Source organism: Lygodium microphyllum, chromosome 7, assembly GCF_053477565.2.
Source record: "Lygodium microphyllum isolate KBCC chromosome 7, Lygodium_microphyllum_v1.1.10, whole genome shotgun sequence".
Taxonomy (NCBI): domain Eukaryota; kingdom Viridiplantae; phylum Streptophyta; class Polypodiopsida; order Schizaeales; family Lygodiaceae; genus Lygodium; species Lygodium microphyllum.
Window position 1 is genome coordinate 136,157,999 of NC_141141.1, and position 25,957 is coordinate 136,183,955.

The window sequence follows — 25,957 nt, forward strand, 5'->3', positions numbered from 1 at the left end:
TCAAGAAGATTTTCAGCTGAGGACAGCTGAATAAAAGCCAAAGGGCTGTCACAACTCTATAGAAACAGAATTTGTATCCTTTTTCATTAATTTGTCTATATAATGATTTATTAAATTTATTTCCTTTGCACTAATTAGATATAAAGAAAAGTGCATTGGAGCTGGCCACTGATGAGTGGTCACAGGTTATGGTGGACCCACACGGTGGGTTAGAGAAAAGATAGTTTACACTTCCACCTATATGACCCGATTGGGCGCCTGTGACTAGAACTCACGCATATCAAGGTTAGACTCGCACACAGAAAGGATTGATGCCTTGAAGTGTGGGCTAGATCCACCAGAACAGACAGTTACAATTAACAAGATGGCATGATCATGAAATGCTTGTATAATGTGCATGTGTGGGCTGAAAGCTTGAAATGCACATTTCTTTGCATAGGAAAGTCACATGAAGATTCGGATACCATTTTTGCGATGTACACGGAAAAAGCTTTCATATGATACCCATATTGGGGGGGTCCCTAAATTCTAGGAGATCCCTAAATTTTAGGAGGTTTCTAAATTTTAGGAGCCTCGAATTAGCCTAAAAATGCTAGTCCTAAAAAATAGGGATGTCATTCTAAAAATAGTAAGTTCTGTACTCTAACTGTGCTTACTAAATTTGGTTGTTTCTATTCTTGACAGTATTCAACCCAAAAAGAAAGGCCATAGAGAAGAGACAAGTGTCAAGACACTTGTCACACAAGTTTCCAAGTGTCCCACCACTTGTCACATCTCATGACATGTGGCTGGACACTTGTCTTGTGCTACTCCACTTTCCCCTTTTGTACTAGCTCTCCCCTCTCCTATAAATAAGAACTCGTTTTTCTTCATTTAACATCATTTTTCTTTGCTGTAAACTCATGTACAGCACCCACAGATAGCCAGAAACTGGCCCCATCCATCCCCATCATCATCCCCCACTTCTTCATTATCAAATTCCTCCATATATCCCTCTTCTATCACTGCTGTTTACAGGACAGAAAGCCTGTAAATTCATCACAACACCTCCTTCTCGAGCTTTTTCTTCCATTTTAGCTACAAGAAGCAAGCCCTATCCATGTACTGCTGATCAACGATGGAGAAAGGCTGAATTTCCCTTTTTCTTCTCTCATACTGTAAAGAAATCGGTTCTTATCATTGCATAATAGATAATGCATGTGTGTTTGTACATCTTTGCATGATCTTGTGAGAGTGAGAATTACTTCTTCTCACTCTCAGGTTGATTGTAACTGAGCTCTTCCCTAAGGGACTTGGGTTGAGCAGAAATGCATTCCTTCGGGGGGGGTTGCCCATCTTCAACCCTCAATCTTGTCTCCATTACTTTTACATTTTCATGGCTGTAATTTTGTGAGTAATTTTCATTTTCAGCTTTAAGTGTTCATTCTCTTTTATATTAAATCTCGAAAACAAGCGAATATCATAATTGTTAAGCATACTACGTTGTTCAGGGCGTTTACAAGAATGCCCATCATAAATGAATTGAGTTTTACTCAGTTCACTTCCAACTTGCTTGAACCTTTAAAAGGGAAATGCCAGGTTGATCCGGCATATTCCAATATATGGGAAGCAATAAAAAATGGGGATCCAAATGAAAAAGCCTCCACTGAGGAAGGAATATTTGAGGATGTTCAACAAGGAAATGGAGCATCAGGGGTTGCTCAAACCGGATTCAAGTGGAAGAATTTTACCATTGATAATGATTATTTACTCTACAAGGGTAGGGTATGTGCCCGAAAGATAAAGAAATAAGGCGCCAGATACTCTTTAAGTGTCATGATACCGCTAGCGCGGGACATCCAGGAGTTAATAAGACTTATAGTCTTATTAAAAGGCAGTTCTATTGGCCTGGAATGAATAAGGACGTCCTCGACTATGTGGTCAAATGTAATAAATGCCAGGTTAATAAAGCTGAAAGATTGAAAATGGGAGGACTTCTCTACCCATTAGAGATTCCTTCGGGAAAATGGAAGAGTATCTCCATGGACTTTATTGTTGCATTACCCAGAACACAGAGGGGGCACAACTTTGTGTGGGTGATTGTGGATAGATTAACCAAAATGGCTAGGTTTATTCCCACTTCAACTGATGTTAAAACACCAGAATTGGCTAGATTGTTCGTAGAGAACGTATACCGATTGTATGGCCTTCCGGCAAATATAGTTTCTGATCGGGATAGAAAATTTGATAGTCAATTTCGGCTGCTATATTTAGGAAGTTGAATACTAAACTTAGCATGAGTACGGCGGACCATCCGCAAACTGATCAGCAAACTGAAAGGGTTAACCAAATCCTTGAAGATATGCTCAGGGCATATATAAGTAAAAGGCAAACTAATTGGGAAGAGTATCTACCGATAGCAGAGTTTGCATATAATAGTGTCAAGCACTCTTCCACTGGGTATAGTCCATTTATGTTAATGTATGGGTTTCAGCCCAGAGCTCCTCATGCAGTAGGACTGCATAAGGAAAAGGTTCAGGCAGCCAAGGACTTTTTGGAGGATATGAATAGTATGTTAAAATTTGCTCAAGAAAATATTAAGAAAGCTCAAAATCGAGCTAGAGCTTATGCAGATCCTCACCGAAGAGACTTCACCTTTGAAGAAGGAGAATTGGTCTATCTTAAAGTGCCTGAACAAACTAAAACCATCAAAACGGGACAATGTCCAAAGCTTTCACCCAGGTATTGTGGTCCTTTCACAATATTTAAAAAGGTGGGAGAATGGGCTTACAAGCTCCAACTACCTACTGGTAATAAAATACATCCAGTTTTTCATCTGAGTAAGTTAAGGAAGAAGCAGGGTGATTTGGATAATTTAATCTTAAATGATAACATTGAGGAGCTATTAGATGACCAATCTAATCCACATGAACCAGAAAGAATATTAAATGTTCGTAACAGACGAACAAGGAATACTATTTATCAAGAATGTTCGGTTAAGTGGAAAGATTGTTCAGAAGAAAGCTCAAGATGGGAGCGAGTAAGTACCCTAAGAAAAAGGTTTCCCAATTTATAGTTAGACCTTCCAAGTATCGTTTTCGAGGACGAAACCGATTCTTAAGGGGAAGGAAATGTTATATTAATAAGGTAAATTACGGGAAACAAGCACGAGGGATGACCGCCGTCCGGGGGCCTTGGGCGCTCGAATGGGGTTTAGGGGATCCTAGAATTAAAGAGACTCCAAGAATAGTAGGACTCACCAAGAAGTGACGGCTGGCAATCGGATCACGATGGGAGTTGCTAGCAATTAACTAGGCAAGGCTGGGAGGAAAAAACGTATCTCATGCCCCTGTTAAGAATCGGACTATGTGGTCTTCCGTTCTCCTCATCATATCAGTTTCTTCATTGAATCGCCATCACGACTACAATAGATCTCTCTCTCAATCCTCGTATCTCCAATAGATAAAAACAAAGGCAATTTTGGTCAGTGTAGTCCATGAGTCTCGACAATGGCCCACATCCATCCATGAGCACACAATGGAAGTAGCCTTGGGTCTCATGGTGCACTGAAGGTCAACAAATGTGGTGCTCCTCTATCTCTAGCTCCCACTGACAAATCTGGTATATATGCTTCTTTGGATGTATGGATGTGAATCTATTAGTCGCAACCTCTGACTACTATGAGGAGGTGTGTATCTCACCTAAAATCATCTAATCCCATGTTATAAATGAGTATCCATGTATACCTCAAACGTATAATAAAGCCATCGTCAAAGGTGTGGAGAGAATAGTCTTGACAAAAAGCCATCTTCGTGTCCATCTCATATACTAGTATCAGCCATGTCCTAGTCTCTAGCTAAATAAGATCCTGTCTAATGATCTTCATTACTAGTGTTAGCCATGTTCTCTTGGTCTCTATCTAATTAAGATCATATCAAATGATCTTGCTTGTCTCAATTAAGAACATGTCAAATGATCTTGTGTGGCTCAAATTGAGAAATGGTGCATCAAGGGAGCGCTAGAAGGGAGATAGCCTATCCAAGCTAAGACCATGTAACTCAAACCGTGATGTCATTCGCGCATACCAACATGATGTATCACCCTTTGAAAGAAGTTACCACGAGGACTCAACGGCCAATTATGCATATTTGTGTCAAGGGAGCTCTCATAACCTTTATATAAATGAAACTAACTTGGTAAAAGCCTCTATCACAATTGGCGGTGCCACCAATTCAGCTCTAACAATCTCATGTGGGACGGATGTCTTATATTTGATCATCTTGGAAATCATGGATACCATTGGCCTCTCAAGTAATCTCCATCCATCATATGTCCGGCCTGATCTATTGCACTGGTCAATGGTGGATTCTCAAATCTATACCCCATACAACAATGTCGTTGTAGCTAGAGTATCAAATAGCCATAACTTAATCTGGGGCTCCTAGAACTATAGATGTGAGCACATCCTCTTCAACCCTCTCGTTGTTGTATATTCCCGCACAAGTCTAATCTCTATTGCCTCTCTAATAGAGAAAGTGGGCCCTGCAAGTCTTATCTCTGCTACCCCTCTCATAGAGAAAGTGAGGCCTGTAAATAAAACCCCCAAATATATATAAAAATCAAGATACTCCACCAACTACTTTCCAAAGTTAGAGCTTGGTGCTAATCTCCTGACATTGTAGTATTAAACACCATAACCTTGGTCTTGCCAAGGTTAACTAAGAGTCCATTGTCCAATGCATAGGAGTATAGTGCATCCACATGTCTCTATAGCTCTTGTGGGAGTCAATTATCAACGCAATGTATCATGTCATCCCCGTACAGTAAAAAGGGTATCCAAGTATTGGCCAGCATGGCGGCTCCTCTATCTCCTCATCTACAATTGTAGTTACAAATCTCATCAATGTAGAGTCCAAAAAGTGTCAATGAGAGAAGGCATAGCTGATAGACCCTCAGATGTCCACACTTATTAACAACCTGCTTGTATAATGCTAGAACACCCCAAGTGAGCTCTTGAGGTACTACCATGTTTTAAAATCTATGCATCAGTCTAGCCCTAGATACAGTGTTAAAAGCTTTGCAGAAATCCATAGAGTAACAATAGTTCCGTCTTCCATGAGCTCTAACATCCTCACTAATGGCTTCAAGTGTGAGGATATGATCCAATATCGAAAAAACCCTCCTAAATTCAGCCTTTCCTTGTGTCGTGAGGTCCACTCTTTCTCCCCACTCACATGGGAGGTATAGAATGTGGCCAATCTGTGGCCACCCATGATGGTGAGATAGTTGCAAGGTGAGGTAGGATCTCCCGGATTAAGGATGGGTACAATGCTAATAGTGATCCAGCTCTCAGAAAAGTCTTTACACATGGCTCTATTAAAAACACATATGCCAAGAGTTTTGCCACCATATGTCTGGCATATATCAAGTGCTCAGCTACCAATGCATCACGATCATGTGCTTTGCATAACATGTCAGTGGTCTCCCATGCCATGCTCTCTGTGAAGAAAGTAGTTGACTGTGGTTAAGATATCAGTGGATTTGGGAAGAGGGGGACTGATCTAGTACTGTGTATAGGCTAGCTGCATCCTGTCTTCATGTAGCAGGGGATGTGATAGGCATGGCTGGGCACTGCTCTCTAAAAAGCCTCCATGTCTCTTTGGAATCCTTGGCTCAAAAATAATTGGAGCAAATCTCTCTCCAAACAGGCATCATTGACCACCAGCATTTGAACAGAATCCCCACTCAAGGTTACTCTCATGCACAGTGGACTCAAAGGCACTGTCATAGATGGGAATATCATTGCTTGGTTCATTAATATTGCAAGGTGCAACAATGCTATTGACCTCGAGGGCATTTCCACCACAAAGAGTCTTTCTGGGTTTTGGACAAACTTCAAAGATCATTCACGCTCACCACAGGAGATAGGAGAAGTCACAAGGTGGTTTCAAGGGGATGAGGAGGAGAGATGCTTTTCTGCAGACCTGGGATTCCAGCACCTTTTTTCACCTAGCACTATATCTGCTTTGCCACTATAGCCAACCAAATTGGTTATCCACTTAACAATTGTACTTGCGATATAGCTAGCTGCTCGTTAGAGGGCTTTCTTTGTATTATCTCTGTTTTACCTTTTTCCCTCCAAAGTGTCCTTAGTAGAATTTTCTTCTCTTCAAGAAAAAAGGTATGGATTTAATCAAGCCTTCATATGACTAGAGAATATTCACATTGTTAGGAGGGAATAGGACAACATGCACAATGCTTTTAATGAATATCAATCCTTTTTCAGTGAGGCCAAAATGGCAAGATTCTATCTTTCCAAATCCATGAAACTACTTCAGTACATTTACATGTACAACAAGTATGCCAAAATTAGGAAAAATGGCATCACATGCCCTTATGTCATTATGCACATGTTCCACTTATACTTGATGTTGTCTCATTAGTTGCCCACAATAACTACTAAATACATGTTGAACATTCCATCCACTACAGTACTCTCACACATTGACACCAAAACTACACAACAACCTCTGCATTCACTAGACCAATTTCTGTAACCAACTAACGTTACACAATAGATCAGCAAAAATCTTGTCTTACAGAATTCCTTCTGAAGCTGTTTGAAATTCCACTTCCGTTTCCAGCTTCGTCAGGCAGATCCAGATCGGCAAAATCATCAACCAATCCCAGCTTTTTTCCTTGTCCTAGCTCTGTCTCATTGCTGGGCAAGAGGCCTTCACAAGTACCACCTTGGTCCAAGGTACTTGCTGCCTGTTGACATGCATCTGCATCTTTATGGCTTTCACCTGCTAGATTTGTGACCTGGTCAGAGTCTTTTTCAGATTCAGTCTTTTTGGGTGACTGGCCGGCTGCTGATTGTTTCCCTTTTGATCCTCTAATGTATTGAATTATGGGGTCATCCATTCCAGTCTTGCCTGTTGCCCCTATTGCTTGCTCCAGTTTCCCCAGGAAGAGATCCAGAACCTTGGTATCCACTTTTGAGCCATTCTTGCTGGTGTTAATTTCTGGCTGGCTCAAAATTTCATCATTCTGAGGCGCTGAAACTTCTCTTGTAGTTGGGGTCATCGAAGACAACACTCCATTTTCACACCCATCAGACTTCTTATCTCTGAACTTTTTGGTTGATGCAACCTTGCTGTTTGCTTCCGAGGCTATTTTAGAATCCTTTCTTGCAACCTCAGATCGGTCCACAGCTGACACATTCTGCATACTATTACTTTCAACAAGCAACTCGTTTGGACATGAATTTGGATGTATACACCCTGAATCGTGATCTTCCGTTCGATTAGCTTGCTGTGGATCCTGTTTACTTGCATCAAAACATTCCCTTGACTTATCCGTCTCATTTTCAGGCAAAGCCCCTTTTGCAGTAGTATCTGCCTGAGTCAACACTTTTTCAGTATCAGATTGCCCTTCGGAGACATTCTTGCCACTGACCACCTTTTCTTCAAGGGTAGAAGCGAAGAACCTGCTACAAAGCTATTGTCAGTAAAACCTGAAGACAGTCTTTTTACCCTTAAGACATTAAACAAACAGTAAGAATGATCATCATCTGAGTAAAGTTGACACAATCCAAATAACCTACAACAATTTTACAAGTGAAATAAGCAAAGAAACCTTATACTAATGCTTAAGAGAAACTGGAGACTCCACTATTTTTGCAAGAGGTCATAATGGGAAGAGCAGGAAGGGGGGTCTCATTATATTGACTTCCTTGATGATTCACCATACGAGTTAAAACAGTTCCTCAATGGAAATGAATAACAAACTCACTGCACAGAAGATAACTGCACAAGCTGGTTTTACAAAAAATCTGTCAAGAAGACACAATCTCATAAAAGATCAAGAGTACATGTGCACAAAAGAAATCGTGGTAGCTGTTTTTCTTTTTTGGGTTCTTGTTAGGGGGTAACAAGAAAAGATGGTGAAAAGGGGAGAGAGAGAAGAAAAAAGAGAAAGGGGGCTGGTGACGCAGGTGGTTAGGGCTTAGGGAAGCTCCCTGGTCAATCCTTGGCAAATGATTCATTCATGTTTCTCAAGGAAGAGTAGGCAAATGTGGATAAAGCAATGGCAATTTGGCAATTGTTTGGGTCATCCTCCAACCCTTACATCAATGCCCAAAAGTTCATTCGTGTCAGTTGTACAAAAAGAGACTGGCATGCATTGGGGCATGCACTGGGGCACAGCTTTATCATTTGCAATGGTGACACTAGTAGACATTTGGGTTATCCCTATGGAGTGGATGTAGCCCCTAAAACCCTCCTAAATTGAATGTTTTCCCATATCCATGATAGATGCATGTATTGGAAATCTCAGGTTTCACATATGCATGTACATCTCAAAGCTCCCCAAACATTAATAATCAGCATGCTCTCTTACTTTTCGTCTTTGCTCCCCCAAACACAAAAGTCTTTAGCTGGGTTGGTGCAATCAAGTTGATTTATTCTATGGAAAAAGTATGGTTCTTATCCAGGCCAGTTTTGCATCTCCTAGTTGCAACTTGCTACAATAGTAAATGAAAAGGGATCATATTGATCGATTCTCGAAAAAGACTCCCTTTTGGAACGGGAAAGTGTTTACTAAATATATTTGGGAACACCACATCACAAGATATATTATGAAACTTTGCAGCATACGATGATACAACACCCAATGTACAAAACTATCTCAATGAAGCAATGTGCAACATTCTCACACGATTAAGAAGTGAATTAAGTTTGGGATTTTACATATATACATCCTATGGTAGCTTCATAACCCATGGAACAAAGTTCCATGTCACTATGGTCGCTACTCTAAAATGTATGGTGGGGCAACTTTATTGAATGTCAGGGATCACAGCATTGACAATCAGTTGTTGCCAAGGTCTTTATTCAGCAAGTTTAGATTTCCCATGGAACACTCAAATCAGGCATGTATCAAAAACACACAATTCTTTTATCTCACTTTGATTGACTCTTCGCGAAAGATATTGTCAACCACTTCTTGGATTGCTCCCACATGTGGACAAGAGGCGATTTCTCTCTACACTAAGCTCTTGGTGTGCTCTTTAGATTACTAGCTTGGCCAATGTGCAAAGGCTAAAATTAATGCAATCCCAAGGATTGGTTACAGATTTGCCTACTTTTAGAGTTGTAGAGTTACACAAGGTCTATGAAGCATGTCAATTCAGGAAGCAAGCAAGACTAACCTTTTTTGCATGATAGAGATGTAAGCAGGAATATACTAGATGTTGTGCACACAAATGTTTGGGGGCCTATGCAAAATGTATCTCTTGGTGGCAACAAGTATTTTGTTAAATTTATTCATAATTGTTTTGGAAAGCTGTGTATGTATTTCGCGAAGGAAAAGAGTGAAGTGTTTGAGCAGTCAACAACTTTCAAAGCTACTATTGAAACAGAATAAGGCTTGAAAGTTAGTGCTTGAGGTCAAATGGAGCGAGAGAATACCTCTCTAATGAGTTTAATGACTTTTTGAGGTCTCATCGTTATGTCCTTGGACATTTGGATTGGTGGTAGTAGCATTGGTCACAGTGTTCATGAAGGGACATACTGTGAATGTACTAAGGGCACTTTGGGTTTAGGACAATCAAGTCCTATGTATAGGACTCGAGACCCTATTGTGCACATTCATTGTGTGATCACCACTTTTGGACTCTTGGCCCGTTGGCCGACGCATCCGTACACTGGGATGGTGTGGATTGGTAATATGGAACACCAACCCTTGGGACATGATCATGACCTGAAGTACTACTAGCTGTCAAGCTCAAGGGTGAGGCCGTTTGGCTCTATGGTTGGGAGCTGAGTCTAATGTCGAGTTACTTTTAGGGTGAGTTTAGATGGCATCGTGTCTTGTGTGTAGGTTGGATCCTAGGGGAACGTTATATTGCTATCAAAGCAGCAACCTACAATTGGACGTGAGATTCAATGATGTGTATCACAGCAATGTGAAATTTGAGATGCTTTGCTCGTGCTAGAGCATTTGATTAATTTAATAATCAAAGGTGCAATGTTGTAAGGCAGATGTGATACACATGGAATTATTTCATAGCTACAAGCAAAAGATCTCAATGAAAGTGTGGATGTCAAAGGAAAAAGTTGTGACAAGTTATGCCAGCTCAGTTTTCAATGTCAGTTGGTGAAAGTTTGACTTTGAAATTCGCTACATGAAGGGCACAACTAATATGATTGTTAATGCTCTTAGTTGAATTCTTGAAGTTAATGCCGTATCTTTCTCCAAAATTTAGACTGATTTCTATCTTTTTCTCAAAGGGCGTTACCAAAACGATCTTCACTTTGGTAAGATCTCGCAACTAGTTCAAGAGGCATCTAGTAGCTCACTGCTTAGGAAGCTTCAATGATCCAAACAACTGAAAGTTGCTTACTAAGAGAGAGATGGTACAAAAGTATTCTATTCGTAATGGATTCCTTTTGAAACAAGGCAAAGTGTGTATGCCCCATAATCAAGAAATCCGCAAAAAAAATTCACAAGAGTATCACGATGCTTCAAGCGCTGGATACCCTGGCATGCACTGGACTTTAATCTTGATCGCATGTTGTTCTTATTGGCCATATATTAAGACTATGATTAAGTCTTACGAGTGGCCGCAATGTTAACTTAATAAAGCTAAATGGCAAAGACAGGCAGAGATGTTGCATTCTTTATAAATCCCTGATAGAAATGAAGTAGCATTTCTATGGATTTTGTGGCGGCATTGCCACGTACAAATCAAAGACATGATGGAATCTGGATTGCTATCGACCAATTGACAAAAATAACTTGATTCATTCTTAGTACCTACACAGACAATCGTGAAAAGCCATGAGTTTGTTGGTCTCTTTGTTGAACATCTTTTTAGAATTTATGGTTTGCCCAATGAAATAGTCAGTGACAAGGATTTCAAGTTCACTATCCATTTTTTGCAAACAGTTTTCCAAAAATTGAAAACTTGATTGTCCATGTCATCCTTGGAATATCTTGAAACCGATAGGCAAATTGAACAAACAATCAAAGTATGGAGGATATGCTTCATACATACATCTCTTGTAGACAATCTAATTGTGCGCATTACCTTCCTCAAATTGAGTTTGCTTATAGAGTTCTAAGAATTTGGCTACTAGTTATAGCCCGTTATGCTTATCTACAATTATGAGCCGAAACCACCGATTGCCATTGAACTCAAGGGTATAAAAATGCAGTCCTTGGTCGACTTTCTACACAATATGTTGACCATAGCGAGGCAAAGCATCAAAACGGCCCATGATCATGCCACGTTTTATACTAATCAACATCATATTCCTAGAGAGCTCTAGGAAGGCATGTGGGTTTACTTTATAAGTCCCAAAACACTCCAATTCAATGACAACTACCAAATGCTATAAAATTGTCTTCGAGGTATTGTGGTCGTTTCCAGATTACCAAGAAGATAAGTAGCATATCCTAGACTTTCCTTTGAAAATCCAAGTTCACCTGTGTTCCACATGAGTCGTTTGAAAAAACAACTAGGACAAGGGAAGTTGATTGTTCCAATTCAGAAAGTCCTACAGCTTAAGGATATTGCTTGTTATGTTCCACTCGAATCCAAATTGGTTCTTGACCTTGGAACTAAACAATCCAGTCGAACCGTTTATCCTGACTATTTAGACAAGTGAAAAAACTGCTTGAAGGCTTAAGCTACTTGGGAGTTAGTACGCTCATTAAAGAGTTGTTTTCCTCACTTCATCCCTAAGGATATTATTGAGGATAGCAATCACTCATAAGGGGAAAAGTGTTATGTCCCTAGCCATTTGGATAGACACTAATAGCATTGGTCACAGTGGTCATGAAGTGACTGTATGAATGTCCTAAGGGCACGTCGGATTTAGGCCAACCGAGTCCCATTTATAGGACTCAAACCCCCTATTATGCACATTCATTGTGTGATCACCACTCTTGGACTCTTGGCCCATTGGGCAACGCATCCATATGCCAAGACGTCGTGGGTTGGTGGTATGGAACATCTACCCTTGAGACGCGATCATGTCTTGATGTACTACTAGCTCCCAAACTCGAGGATGAGCCAATTTGGCTTTACGTTCCAAAGTGAGGCTGATTTCCATTCCCTTTTATGATGAGTTTGACTTGCATCGTGTTTCATATGCAGGTTGGACCCTAGGGGGGGACCCTAGGGGGACGTTATACTCACGGTATAAAGCGACAATTTATGTCTAGGTATATCCCACAGCAAAATGGGATTGCAAAAAGAAAAATATGCATATTGCAAAAGTTACATGAGTATTAATGGCTAAAAAGAATATGCAAAAGTATTTTTAGTCTAAGGTTTTTTATGCCAATGTGTTTATTACAAACAAAACTCCCACAATTTTAATCTATGATATGATCCCCGAAGAATGTTTTACAAGCAAAACCTAATGTATCTACTATCACACTTGAAAGTGCTTGACTGTATTGTGTATATTCATGTGCTAGTGTTTGATTGTATTGTGTATGTCCATGTGCCGGATAAGTGACGTGAGAAACTTGATCCAACGGCTTAAAAATGTATCTTTATTGGATACTATATAGAGCAAAAGGATACCATGGTTTCAACCTTGTACAATAAGTTTAGAGTTAGCAAGGAATTTATTTTTATGAGATGAGCAATTGGTGCAATAAGTTCAGTTGGATGGCTAGATTGGGCTAGAGAATAGTGAAGTGTGATTCCTTACCAATCTAGGGTTTACTCCTTCCCACATATTTCCTAGTATGTTCAAGTCTCTAATAGAGGGATTAGATTGATTTGGTTCAACTTCCAAGATAGCATAAGATAGCATTGTATTGCTTAGATTACATGATTTATCTCCATGGCCAGTTTTAGGGCCAACAGGATGTATATTGTCCAAGATTGTTAAGGTAATGTGTGCATTTCAGTTTATGCTTAGTTATTGATTATTATAATTAAGTGCTTGATCAAAAAAGGCATAATGATGCTAATGACCAGCAAAGTAAAGAGGAATTTGATGAGGAGTTTAAGAATCGGATGAGGACAACAGCAAATCCCTTTACTGGATTGGCAAAGGATCCTCAATTCACCCAATTTTTGAATGCTCCAAAGAAGGATAGCAAGGGCAAAAAGAAGAAATCATCTTCTACACCTTCCAGACAACAAGATGCATGGAAAGAAATGCCAAAGCCTTCATTTGAAGATCCCAAAGATGCTATGGAAACAAAATAGTTAGTATCTACCAGGCAAGGAATACAAATGCAAGGCTATTGTGGAAGTGGCAATCCAATGGATTTTGGACAGCCAAGCATGCATGCTATTATGGGGCAGCCAAGTTACTTTGGTGATGGCACTAGTGTCCATGCTATGATGGGTTAGGGACCGCATACGGGGATGTATGACACAACTCATTATCATATGCAGCAACCAATGCATGGTGTGCAAGGACCAATGTATTCCGGTATGGTCCAAAATATGCAAAACCCTATGTATGGCAATATTAGCTTGATGCCTAGGGCACAAAGAAGCATATTTGGTAATGCATCTACACCCCAGAATGCTTACGGGCTCAAGGAATGAGTGTTGGTCATGCAAATGCTCCATTTGGTGATTCGAAAGGCATCCGCTTTCTTGAAGGGAAATGTATTGCAGTGGTAGTCCACTCTTTTGATACAAGGTAGAGCACCGTCGACATGGGTACAATTCAAGCAAATGCTTGTATCAAATCGGTTGACAAGTACCTTTGAGGTGGACATCATGATAGCTTGGAATAAGTTGGATGCTAAGGAATGCAAGAATTCGAAGCAACATAATAAGAAGGCTTGGAATGCATTGTTACTTGTTACTTCTCATCGCCCTGTACCCCTTTATGAGCAAGTAGAAAAATATGTTTGTGGACTGACCAAAAGAATCAAGGATTTTTGCATTAAATCCACTATGTCTAGTTGTCTCAGCTCATAGGGACTACTGCTACAGCAGATCCTTTGCTACGAGCGAAGGATTCGAACTTCCTAGAGAGTGGTGGGAAGCCGAATAAAAAGTCGTTTAAGCTAGAGAAAGGAACAAATCTGAAAATCAGATTGAAAAGAGGCCAAAACAAACAAGAAAGGGCTCGAAAACATTGGCACAATGCGGGGAATTGATGGCTATGCAACTAGTAAATTGCAATGCATGCGATGTATGGGAAAATGTATCTTGGTATGGTTGGTAATATACAAATTCCCATACACAGTCACATTGCAATGGTCCAAAGTATGCAAACAAGAATGTTTCTTGATGCGCTCTAAGGAGAAGAAAGGCCTACAACCTACTCGAGGTTTCAAAGCAAGTAAAGTTAGAAGTCAAGTTTCTGTATGCTTCTTGATGAAGCTTCGGCATTGTTTCACCAACAAATACAAAGTGGATGGAAGAGGATGACTTGGCAGACCATCCTCAATTGTTGCAACTATACCGATATGCCTTTCAATTAGAGCTGACTTCAGTTCGGGCTCAATTAGGTTCAACAGAGCAAGGGTCCAAAGATTTACCTGATGCTCAAGGGGGAGGGGGAGGTAGCACTTCCACTCCTCCAGTTGTGGACAGCTCTCATATATAGTGGATCTCAGATGTATTCAACATGCATTCAAGGTATTGTGCTAACAATATATCTACCATGGGGTTACTATTCAATGTACTAGTCACTGTGAGATGTATCCAAATGGGTAATGCTTGTTACCATGGCTCTGAGACTATACTTTTGCATCAGTTTGGGATTAGTTCATGATCAGTTGGGCATGAGCTTTTGCCTCCATTTTGAGATCAAATTCTAATTAGTTTCAACTTAGTTTTTTATTAGTTTGAGAACCGTTTATGGTCACTTTTAGGATCATTTTTGCAATCAGTTTGTGATCAATTTGGGGTCACATTTACAGTAGTTTGTGATCAGTTCTCAGATCAGCAAATGATCGGTTCAGTTTATAACTGGTTCCATGGACAGCAACATGTTAGTAAATGCCATTTACAGTTTCAGCCATGGTTTATGCTAAGAATATGCTTTACTATGGTTGTGAAGTCAGAACACTTAGAAACATGAGGACGTATGCATCCAATGGGTTTCTAGCAACAATTCTTGACTAATTCTTAGTATTATTTGATGTTTATGCTGACTAGAAATTTTCAACAAGGTTTGGGGCATGTGGCATGGTTGGACAACACTGGCCAATGTTGTGACTGTGATGCCTTATGGAAATTCTAGTGCAATATGCTTTTACTTTGGCACAATGCAATGCAATCAAGGATGATTGCATGGATTTCAAGGGAAAGGTTTGTCGCCAGGATGTGAAACTTTGAGATACTTTAACCTTGCCGATAACATTAGCTTAAACATTTGATTAAGCTACTAATCAAATGTGCAAGGTTGTTTAGCACATATGATGCACATGGCAATTATTTCATGGTAATAGGCCAAGGACCCTAAGGGTGCAATGGGAGTCAAAGGCAAAAGTTGTGATACATCATGCTAATTGGGCTTTGGGAGTTCAATTGGTGTGAGTTTTAACCCTAGGTCAATTGTTTGGCCAATAAGTGTCAGTGATAACACTAGAAACTAGCATTAATTAATTAATTAATGCTAGTCTAAGGGTCAACAGAGCTTGGGATTCAAACACCACTCCATGTTGCAAATGGCCTAGCAATTTAATTATGGATGGACACATTTAATTTTGTGCAGAGTCAGAAGAAGTGAAAGTAATTTTCAGAATTATTTAATTCTTTAAATGGCTGGATAATTCTGAAAAATGGATTTAGAAGGCTACCACTTGGCAAAAAAGCCCATGCAAACTAAGAAAACGTTTTTGGGGGCTGGGTCTCAGCCATTCAATTAGTTTACAGCCTTGAGGAGAAAGAGAGAGATGGGGAGCTGCTGATCCATTTTTTGACCAGAGAACAACAATTTGTTGCAGATACAACCATCTGGGGGCCTCAACAGGCAGAGGATAGCAATGAGACACCTTCTAAGGGCTAGCAACACCATGGCTGATCAAGTGACAGCATTTTGGAGGTGCTTTGCAATAGGTGGCTGCAATAAATGCAAGCTGGAGCAAGCAGCCGGCCAAGGTTGATGTGTACGTACGGTACGTATTTGTATGTTGTTTCGTACAGATTAATTTTTTGTGTACGTAAAAATATGTACCATGTAAAAAATATCAATCTATATGGCATTTCATATCAAAATAAACATAAAAAGATCCAAATACATTTTAAATGGTGAGAGAGATCTACAAGACAATCTAATAAGGTCTTTGCTAATACACATTTGATTAGTAATCACAAAACCCTTGCCACATGTTGTAAAACTTGTTACTTCAAAAATCAAACATCAGATACCAAAACCAGTTTTCGATCAGAGATCAATCTTCAATCACCAATCACCACTCTTAGCTTTATATAAACTGATGAATCAATGTTTACACAACAAAAGTTTCGACTATCATCCATGTTAAAAGGCTGCAAATGCATCAAAAGAAACTGAATACAATGCATATACTACATAGCAAGCTGCAACACTACAACATAGAAATGTCCTCAAAAGGCATATAAGGGCTAGTCCAAAATTTAGACTCCACAATGAAACGCGATCTAAGAGTCAAAACTCCTCACCAGATGATGATGATGATGATGCACAAGAAGAGAGCAAGTCCCCATCTGTCAAGACATTGCCCTCGTTGTCATACTCAAGCTCTGTCATCACGGGCACATGTGATGATGTGAAAGATGTATCATGAGATCCATGTGCTACATCATCATCTCTTGGCTCTCCCTAAGTATAAATGAGAGTGACAACCTCATTCTCCCAAGTCCGCTGCGTACGAACAAGCAACTTCCCCCAACGAATGCTCCTCTATCTAGCACTCTCTGAATCAACAGCCTCCTCACGTAAAGGTATCGCCAAAGCCCGTGTGCGTGAGCTCGCAACACGGCGATCGATGCTCTCCAACTCTCTATGGAGTCGTATAATATCTGCCTACTCGTCTCTGACATACTGCTCCACGTCGTCCAAAGTAGAGGCTGGCACGATCTTCACATGGGTCGGATCTACCTGTGGAAAAGTAAAATCCGACAAGTCAAAACCACAAAAAATGACTTCATTATATTGAAATGTGTCAAAAGACATACGACATTGGACAATTAAATATACCTGCTTGGATGTCCCCAAAGCATGATAATCTCGCACGAGCACACTAATCACTCCAGTTGAGCGGTACTAAGTCGATTGTGGATCTTCGTGAACCAAGGAGTAAGCACTCCAATTGCGCTCACAAGCACCAGCAAAACAATCCTACGATCACGAATCACAATACAATTTTGGAGTCAAAACCCTTAATGAATTAAACTTTAAAGATGGATGCAATTGTGAAAGAGTCAAGAGTACCTACGAGAGGATTCGTAGAGCAAGATGACTCAGCTTTGGAAGACCTTGTCTTCCATAGCTCTACCACCACATGAGAGGAAATTTCATTGCCTCCTCTCTCAAAACCACTCCTCTAGCAAAGGATGGTCCTAGATTGTTCATAAAACTCACCATGCAACGTAATTAACCAGTCTGACGAGCAGCAGTCCAACTCTCGATGACGGACTAAGTGATCGTGAAACAATGGCAGGAGTGATACATTCCTCCTCCCAACCTCGCCTAGATAAGTGCTGGCAGATCTCTCCCCATTTCCTCTGCCAACCGCCCGCTTCAAGTGAGTCCTACTATTCTTGGACTCTCTTACTCTCTAGGCTCCCCTATACCCCGTTCGGGTACCCAAGGCCCCTGGACGGTCATTCCTCGCACCTGTCTCCCATAATTTACCTTATTAATGTAACATTTCCTTCCCCTTAAGAATCGGTTTCGTCCACGAAAACGATACTTGGAAGGTCCAACTATACATTGGGAAACCTTTTCCTTAGGGTACTTACTTGCTCCCATTTTCAGCTTTCTTTTGAACAATCTTTTCACTTAACCAAACATTCTTGATAAATAGTATTCCTTGTTCGTCTCTTACGAACATTTAATATTTCTTCTAGCTCATGTGGATTAGATTGGTCATCTAATAGCTCCTCAATGTTATCATTTAAGATCAAATTATCCAAATCACCCAGCTTCCTCCTTAGCTTACTTACATGGAAAACCGGATGTGTTTTACTACCAGTAGGTAGTTGGAGCTTGTAAGCCTGTTCTCCCACTCTTTTAAGTATTGTGAAAGGACCACAATACGTGGGTGAAAGCTTTGCACATCGTCCCGCTTTCATGGTTTTAGTTTGATTTTGAGCTTTCTTAATATTTTCTTGAGCAAATTTTAACATGCTATTTATATCCTCCAAAAAGTCCTTGGCTGCCCAAACCCTTAGGAGCTCTGGGCTGAAACCCATACATTAACATAAATGGACTATATCCAGTGGAAGAGTGCTCGGCACTATTATATGCAAACTCTGCTATCGGTAGATACTCTTCCCAATTAGTTTGCCTTTTACTTATATATGCCCTGAGCATATCTTCAAGGATTTGGTTAGCCCTTTCAGTTTGCCCATCAAATTGCGGATGGTCTGCCGTACTCATGCTAAGTTTAGTATTCAACTTCCTAAATACAGCACGCCGAAATTGACTATCAAATTTTCTATCCCGATCAGAAACTATATTTGCCGGAAGGCCATACAATCGGTATATGTTCTCTACGAACAATCTAGCCAATTCCGGTGTTTTAACATCAGTTGAAGTGGGAATAAACCTAGCCATTTTGGTTAACCTATCCACAATCACCCACACAGAGTCGTTTCCCCTCTGTGTTCTGGGTAATGCAACAATAAAGTCCATGGAGATACTCTTCCATTTTCCCGAAGGAATCTCTAATGGGTGGAGAAGTCCTCCCATTTTCAATCTTTCAGCTTTATTAACCTGGCATTTATTACATTTGACCACATAGTCGAGGACGTCCTTATTCATTCCAGGCCAATAGAACTGCCTTTTAATAAGACTATAAGTCTTATTAACTCCTGGATGTCCCGCACTAGCGGTATCATGACACTCAAAGAGTATCTGGCGCCTTATTTCTTTATCTTTCGGGACACATACCCTACCCTTGTAGAGTAAATAATCATTATCAATGGTAAAATTCTTCCACTTGAATCCGGTTTGAGCAACCCCTGATGCTCCATTTCCTTGTTGAACATCCTCAGATATTCCTTCCTCAGTGGAGGCTTTTTCATTTGGATCCCCATTTTTTATTGCTTCCCATATGTTGAAATATGCTGGATCAACCTGGCATTTCCCTTTTAAAGGTTCAAGCAAGTTGGAAGTGAACTGAGTAAAACTCAATTCATTTATGATGGGCATTCTGTTGAGTGCATCAGCTACTATATTATACTTTCCTTTTCTATATCTTATCTCATAGTCGAACTCCTGGAGGAGTTCAGCCCATCTGGCTTTACGCCCTTGTAGATCCGGTTGGTCATTAAGCCACTTAATGCTTTCAAGATCCGATAAGATCAAAAGTTTGGTACCGTACAAATAGTTCCTCCATTTCTTCATTGCATGTACTATTGCATACAACTCCCTCTCATAAACAAAATAATTCTGTTTTGCACGGTCTAACTACTTGCTTTCAAAAGCAACCGGTCGACCTTCTTGTAATAAGACCGCGCCTATCGCCTTATCATTGGCATCGGCTTCAGCCACAAATGGTTTATTGGGATCCACAATTAATAGTACTGGAGTTGTAGCAATAGGTACCTTAAGTTCTTGAAAACTTTCATTTTGGTCTGTTCCCCAATTAAAGCTCTTCCATTTTCCTTTGATTTGGTCTGTCATTGGAACAGCTATTCTAGCATAATCTCGAATGAATCTACGATAAAATCCAGATAATCCTAGGAAGATCTGCAGCTCTTCCAAGTTCCTTGGAGATGGCCATTCAATAATTGCCCTTACTTTTTCTGGATCTATCTTAATTCCCTCTTTCGAGATAATATGCCCCAAATATTTGACCTCTTGTGCGAAGAATTCACATTTAGTTTTCTTCGCATAAAGAGAATGTGTTCTTAACAATTGGAATACTAATCGTAAGTGTTCCAAATGTTCTTCTTTTGATCTACTAAAGATCAAGATATCATCCAAGAAGACTACTACAAAATGTCCTAGATAGGGCCGTAACACACTATTCATCAACTTCATAAAGATAGCTGGTGCATTAGTGAGGCCAAAAGCATCACCAAAAAATCATAATGTCCGTATCTAGTACGAAATGTTGTCTTGGGAACATCCTGTACCTTAATTCTTACTTGGTGATAGCCTGATCTTAAGTCTATCTTTGTGAAGAATTTTGCCCCTTGTAATTGATCAAAAAGATCTTCCATTCTGGGCATGGGAAATTTATTCTTCACTGTTATCTTGTTAAGTGCTCTATAATCAACACAAAGTCGCATAGGACCATCTTTTTTCTTTGCCAATAAAATTAGCTAAGCCCAAGGTGAATTGCTCGGTTGTATAAACCCTTTATCAAGGCAATCCTTAATTTGTCTTTCAACTTCTTGGTGTTGTGTTTCACTTAACTTATAAGGTGGTTTAGAAATAGGGTGTGTATTCCTATCTGTGTCAATGGGGCGATTTATATCACCCCTATGTGGTGGAAGGCCACTTGGTAAATCAGAAGGAAACACATCTTTAAATTCATCTAACAAATCACTTAATTCATTACTTACATTCAACTCACAAACATAAGAAAATTGTTGCTTTATATTACAAAAGGTAAAAGTGTTTTGTACAGGGAGAGACCATAACACATATACCTCACAAGCTTCCTTCTTTATCAGCTTCTGAACTTCCGTGGAACACAACAAAGGATTATCAGATACTTCATGTTCACCTTGAATCACAAAAGTCTTACCATACCTTTCAAATTCTAGTGTATTATGATGATAACTACATTTTAAGGATGGTTCCAATCCCCATAGCCACTCCCTCCCTAAAGCAATATCGGCTCTTTCCATATTTATAATTTGGAAATCAAGTTTATCTTTATATCCTTGAATCTCAATTTCCAAATTGGATACCATTGTATCCCATATTTTATTATCTTGACCTTGCATCATAGGAACAACATATCGATGCCCACTCTTTTGTTGGGGAAGTTTCAATTTTTGACAAGTGCATAATTTATGAAATTGTGGGTAGCAGAGTCATCAATCATGACTCTAACCCTTTTTCCAGCTATCAATCCATGCACTCTAACTAAATCATGTGGCCCAAAAGTAGGCTGCCACATAGAAGTTGACATACAACACCTATGATTTACATCCTTGTGCAAAACCTCTAAAGATTTATACTTTTCATGCCCCTTTAATTCCAGGATCTGCACTACATGGATTGGTTTTTCTTTTCCGTTTCCCTTGTTCTTATCCTCTTCCTTTATCTTCCCCCTTTTCCCTTTGAGGGCAATTCCAAGTAGCATGGTTAGGGGATAGACAATTGAAACACGGCCTTTCTTTTTTTGCCTTATCAAAGTCATCTTAACTTAACTTTGGCCTTACCTATTGTTTCTTTTCAAAGGGTTGTTTCTTGCCCTTAAGAAATGGCATTTTCCTTTTAAGTTTGCCTATCAATTTTGAGGTTTCCAATTCCTTAGTCTTAAGCTCCGTATCAGTGAGACTAGTGAGTGTATCTGGACGCGTACTATCTTCATTGATTAATGCAAATTTAATTGCCTCTTCAAGCGTCTTAGGTGAACTCCTTTTCACTTCCTTTTTACAGGCCTTATCTAGTCCCCTGATGAATCCTCTTGTCGTTTGAAATTCATCTATTCCTTCCAATTTGAGAATTATCTCACGATATTCCTCCAAATATGTCAGCAGGGGTCTTCCCTTTTGTCTGACATAATCCCAATCTTCCCAATTTCTTTCCATTTCATTTTCAGGAAGGAATCCTTTCAAAAAGACTGATTCAAATTGAGCCCAAGTTTCAGGTATTTTATTTGTCTCCTTTAAAGTTTTCCACCATTTATATGCCTTCGGCCCCAAAGTTAAACTGGCCTCCAGCGCTTGGAGATGTGGTGGAGTATTTTTAAGTTTGTGCAAATCCTCCCATTTTTGGAGAAAACTAAAGATAGTGTCTTTATTTCTATCTTTTTCCTCCCCGTGAAACTGAGGGGGTTTCATATCTTTTAACACTGGATTATCCCTTAGCTTTTGGTGGGGTTCCTTAAGATCTTGCATAGTTACATCTAAATCTTTTAATGAAGATAGAATATCCGAGGTTTCTAGCTTATTCTTATCTCTTTCTAGTAATAAGGTTAATTGAGATTTTATTTCGGTGAGTGTTTGAGTTAAAATTTCCATTTGAACCCCCTGTGCCTGCACACGAGCAGTTAGATCATCAAATTGTTCTCGTGTGGCAAAAAATTATTCCCATTGTTCTTCTTGTATCTCTGTTTCATGGGGATCTACCATAGGGTGGTCCCCAGAACTAGAACCCTCAATTACTCCCTCTCTCCCTTTCCCCTCCATTAATACACTCGAATTGGAAAGCAAATATAAGAAATTTGCGTACAAAGTGAAATACTTCCCTGATTATAGTGATAGGGCAGCTGTTGATGGCTTTAACAGTTTAGTAATAACCCCAAAGAGTGAGGAATAGTTCGTCTTTCCCAAAACCGAGCCAGTCGCGTTGAAAAGAAGCATGTTGGACAGGAACACAGAATAAGGAGGGGATTAAACACACCCCCTTCCTAAACAGGTCACGTGTGAACTAGCTGTATCCACAGCTATGTGTCAAACGGGACTTCGCCTGACTGGCTTAATACTGCCATCCAGTTGCACTATACGAACTCAATCGTGTATGACGAGGTACCAGCCAGTGTAACGTGTGACATGTAGGCACCGTCTTCTCGAGTCTGATACCAGTGTGACGTGTGGGCGCCGTCTTCTCGAGTCTTGTTTCGCTTCCGGATGGAAGAAAGCATTCACATGAGGACAGTCGAAAGCTTTCGTGGGAGACAGGCGAAAGCAGGACCCAATAGTTCTTCGTGAAGACCCGGCAACTCTTCGTGAGGACCCAGCGGCTTTGATACCAGTGCAATGTAATTAACCAGTCTAATGAGCAGCACTCCAACTCTCCATGACGGACTAAGAGATTGTGAAACAATGGCACGAGTGATACGTTTCTCCTCCCAACCTCGCCTAGATAAGTGCTGGCACCTCTCTCCCCGTTTCCTCTACCAGTCGTCCACTTCAGGTGAGTTCTACTATTCTTGGACTCTCTTACTCTCTAGGCTCCCCTAGACCCCATTCGGGTGCCCAAGGCACCTGGACGGTCATCCATCACGTCTGTCTCCCATAATTTACCTTATTAATGTAACACACCATCTCTACATCAACCTCAAGTTGCTCATCTTCGTCGTACATTATGTTGATATATTAGTCTTTCTACGTGAGCAGAGTGCTCTCACTAAACAGCTCTAGCTTCTTGTAGAAGAGATAAAGCAATGTAGCATTCGAATGGGACGGCTCATAAACGTCCATCACCGCTCTACAATAGCCAAGATGTCACCCCGGCTACAAATTGACAAGCCAACATTCCAATTGTCATTATATAATATAATTTTAAATATATTGTTGCAATGTGCATATTATTTAATATTAATATAATCAGCCAAGAACAATATCCAAGTGTACACTCACCGAGACTCCGTCAATGTCGTACAAGTGGTAATACGACGCTTCATCTCCATGAAGAGATGCTAGACCAGTCCAAGAGTAGAGCCCTCCATATATGTGACTCGGAGGAGGACATGGATAGGCTGCAATGCCACTGTCAAGCTCTATACCTCTATCTAAAAGGCCTCGTCAAGCACTTTCCGCTGAATGTATCTAGTGGCCTCTGTCTGCGCATGGTGCATAAACCTCAATTTCGGGTCCACCACAGTATTGGGTCCCGCAATCTAAAAAGCGTCTGCAAGACTAGGAACGTATAAGAAAACCTCGTCTTCGACGGTCGCACTATATCAAGTGCACTATGGCTCCTGAAGATGGCCAAAGCCTGATGTTTTTTTCGAAAAAATGTAGTAATCTTTGTGGCATCTGCAACATGAGGTTGCACCCATGGCAACTTTCCAATATCCTCCATCAACAAGTCCAAGCAATGTGCAACACAAGGAGTCCAAGCAATGCGAGGAAACTCTGGCTCGACCAATTCACCCATACGCTTGCAATTTGAAGCATTGTCTGTCACCACTTGGACCACATTCTCTAGCCCAACATCCAAAATTGCCTATCTGATATGGTGATAAATAAACTCAGCACTGATGGATTCTCCTGCCTTTCCTGCATCCACAGCCCGCAAGAAGTATGTGCCAAGACATGAGGACACCAAAATATTGATAATGTGTCATCTACGCATATCACTCCAGCCATTAGATATGATGGTGCACCCAAAAGACTGCCATCCCGCCTTGACAAGTACCAATGCCTTGTCTATCAAGGCTTTCTACTCTTCAAGTATCGTGGTACGCATTTTGTTATACTCCACCCCGAACCACGAGTCTGTGTGGCTAACCTCTGCTATAGCCCTCACCAATTCTCTTCCTTTGATGAGTCCTCAGTACATTGAAGGAGATGTTGCACTCCACAAGAGAGCGAGCAATCTCCATCTCAGCCACTTTTTGTCTCTCTTTCACCCACGAAAGAGATGACACACGTGAAGGCAAAGTACTCTGTCTCAGCACATGTGCATCATCATCCTCATCAACCTCCTGCATAACACGGGCCCTCTTTTTGCCCCCTGTAGGCTGGCTATCCTGTGTGGAAGAATCACCCATCTCCCCCACAAGCACATCATGAAGCGCATCTTGAGTGTGCTGGCTGCCCCTTACCTTCTTTGAACCCTTTGTTGTTGATGAATTCTCAGCAATGAGCTTATCTCTGAAATCCTGCGGCACCTGCTTGTACCCACCACAATTGCCGGTGGTGCCAATACCTGTCAAGTGTATCACGACGCAAGAAATTGTGCTTGTGAGCTCAAAGTTGCAATACTTGCACTGCCATCTACACGTGCCAGAACCAGCATGGGTCGGTGTATTAATAACACGGATGACATTGGTGTGCTCTTGCCAATAGGGGTTGCATGGCTTCCGCATATTGGATCCTGGAAGCTGTGTAACACAAAGAAAGAGAGAGACAGAGCTTAGAGCATACTCCAAAGGAAGAAAGAGAGACAAAGAGAGGGAGAGGGAGAGGGAGAGGGAGAGGGAGGGAGAGGGAGGGAGCGAGAGAGAGACGAGATTAATCATGCAGTACATTGGCTGCTCGCGGTTGAGAGAGAACGAGTACAGTACGAGATAGAGATGCATCATGAGGAACCAAGGCCATGAGCGAGAGAGAGCGTGAGAATTACCTGGTTGCAATGTGCACAGTGTGTAGAGACAGAGCAAAACAGAGCGCTGCAGGTAAAATTCCGAAATAACCCCAGATTCGTACTTTGAAGGTCAAAAAGGGGTTTTCAAAAAAAATAAACGTACCAATCGATCCGTATAGGTACGGATCCATACAGTAGGGATCGATCCGTACGTATGTACAACTGCAACCTTGCAACCAACAGACTTTAGGGTTTTCTCGTAAAGAAAATCTGATTTCTCTCTCAGATCCGTACAGTAGGGATCGATCCGTATGTACGTACAACTACAACCTTGCAACTAGCAGACTTTAGGGTTCTCATAAAGAAAATCAGATTTCTCTCTCATCTTGGCTTCCTCTCACCTTCTCCAATAATCTCTTAAGAGATCTCAGCACTTAACCATTCGCAGTTAATCTCGGCCAGATTTGGTGGAGAATAGCAGGATTTCTGTTGTAAGCCCTAAATTTCTGTAAAAATTAGGGCTTGACAACCACCTTGGGGCCCATGTCATCAAGAGAAGGCATCATACACTGAAATCAGCACTTGAAATTCATGGAATTAATAGGGATTTCAAATGC

At 40.6% G+C, this 25,957-nt stretch overlaps 1 protein-coding gene and 1 pseudogene across 3 annotated transcripts in view; both read right to left on the bottom strand.

Moving 5' to 3' along the window:
* LOC148034003 (uncharacterized) overlaps positions 1–25,957 on the bottom strand; it is a 91,378-nt gene that overhangs the window by 35,294 nt on the left and 30,127 nt on the right. For 2 of the 3 annotated variants that reach the window (XM_087682017.1, XM_087682015.1), the window contains exon 3: positions 6,580–7,471. In XM_087682017.1, the coding sequence (XP_087538143.1) occupies positions 6,580–7,471 (892 nt within the window). The remainder of the gene's footprint in view (positions 1–6,579; positions 7,472–25,957) is intronic. The other variant, XM_087682016.1, reaches the window with a different exon arrangement.
* Positions 16,605–25,122, bottom strand: LOC148034004 (uncharacterized; annotated as a pseudogene).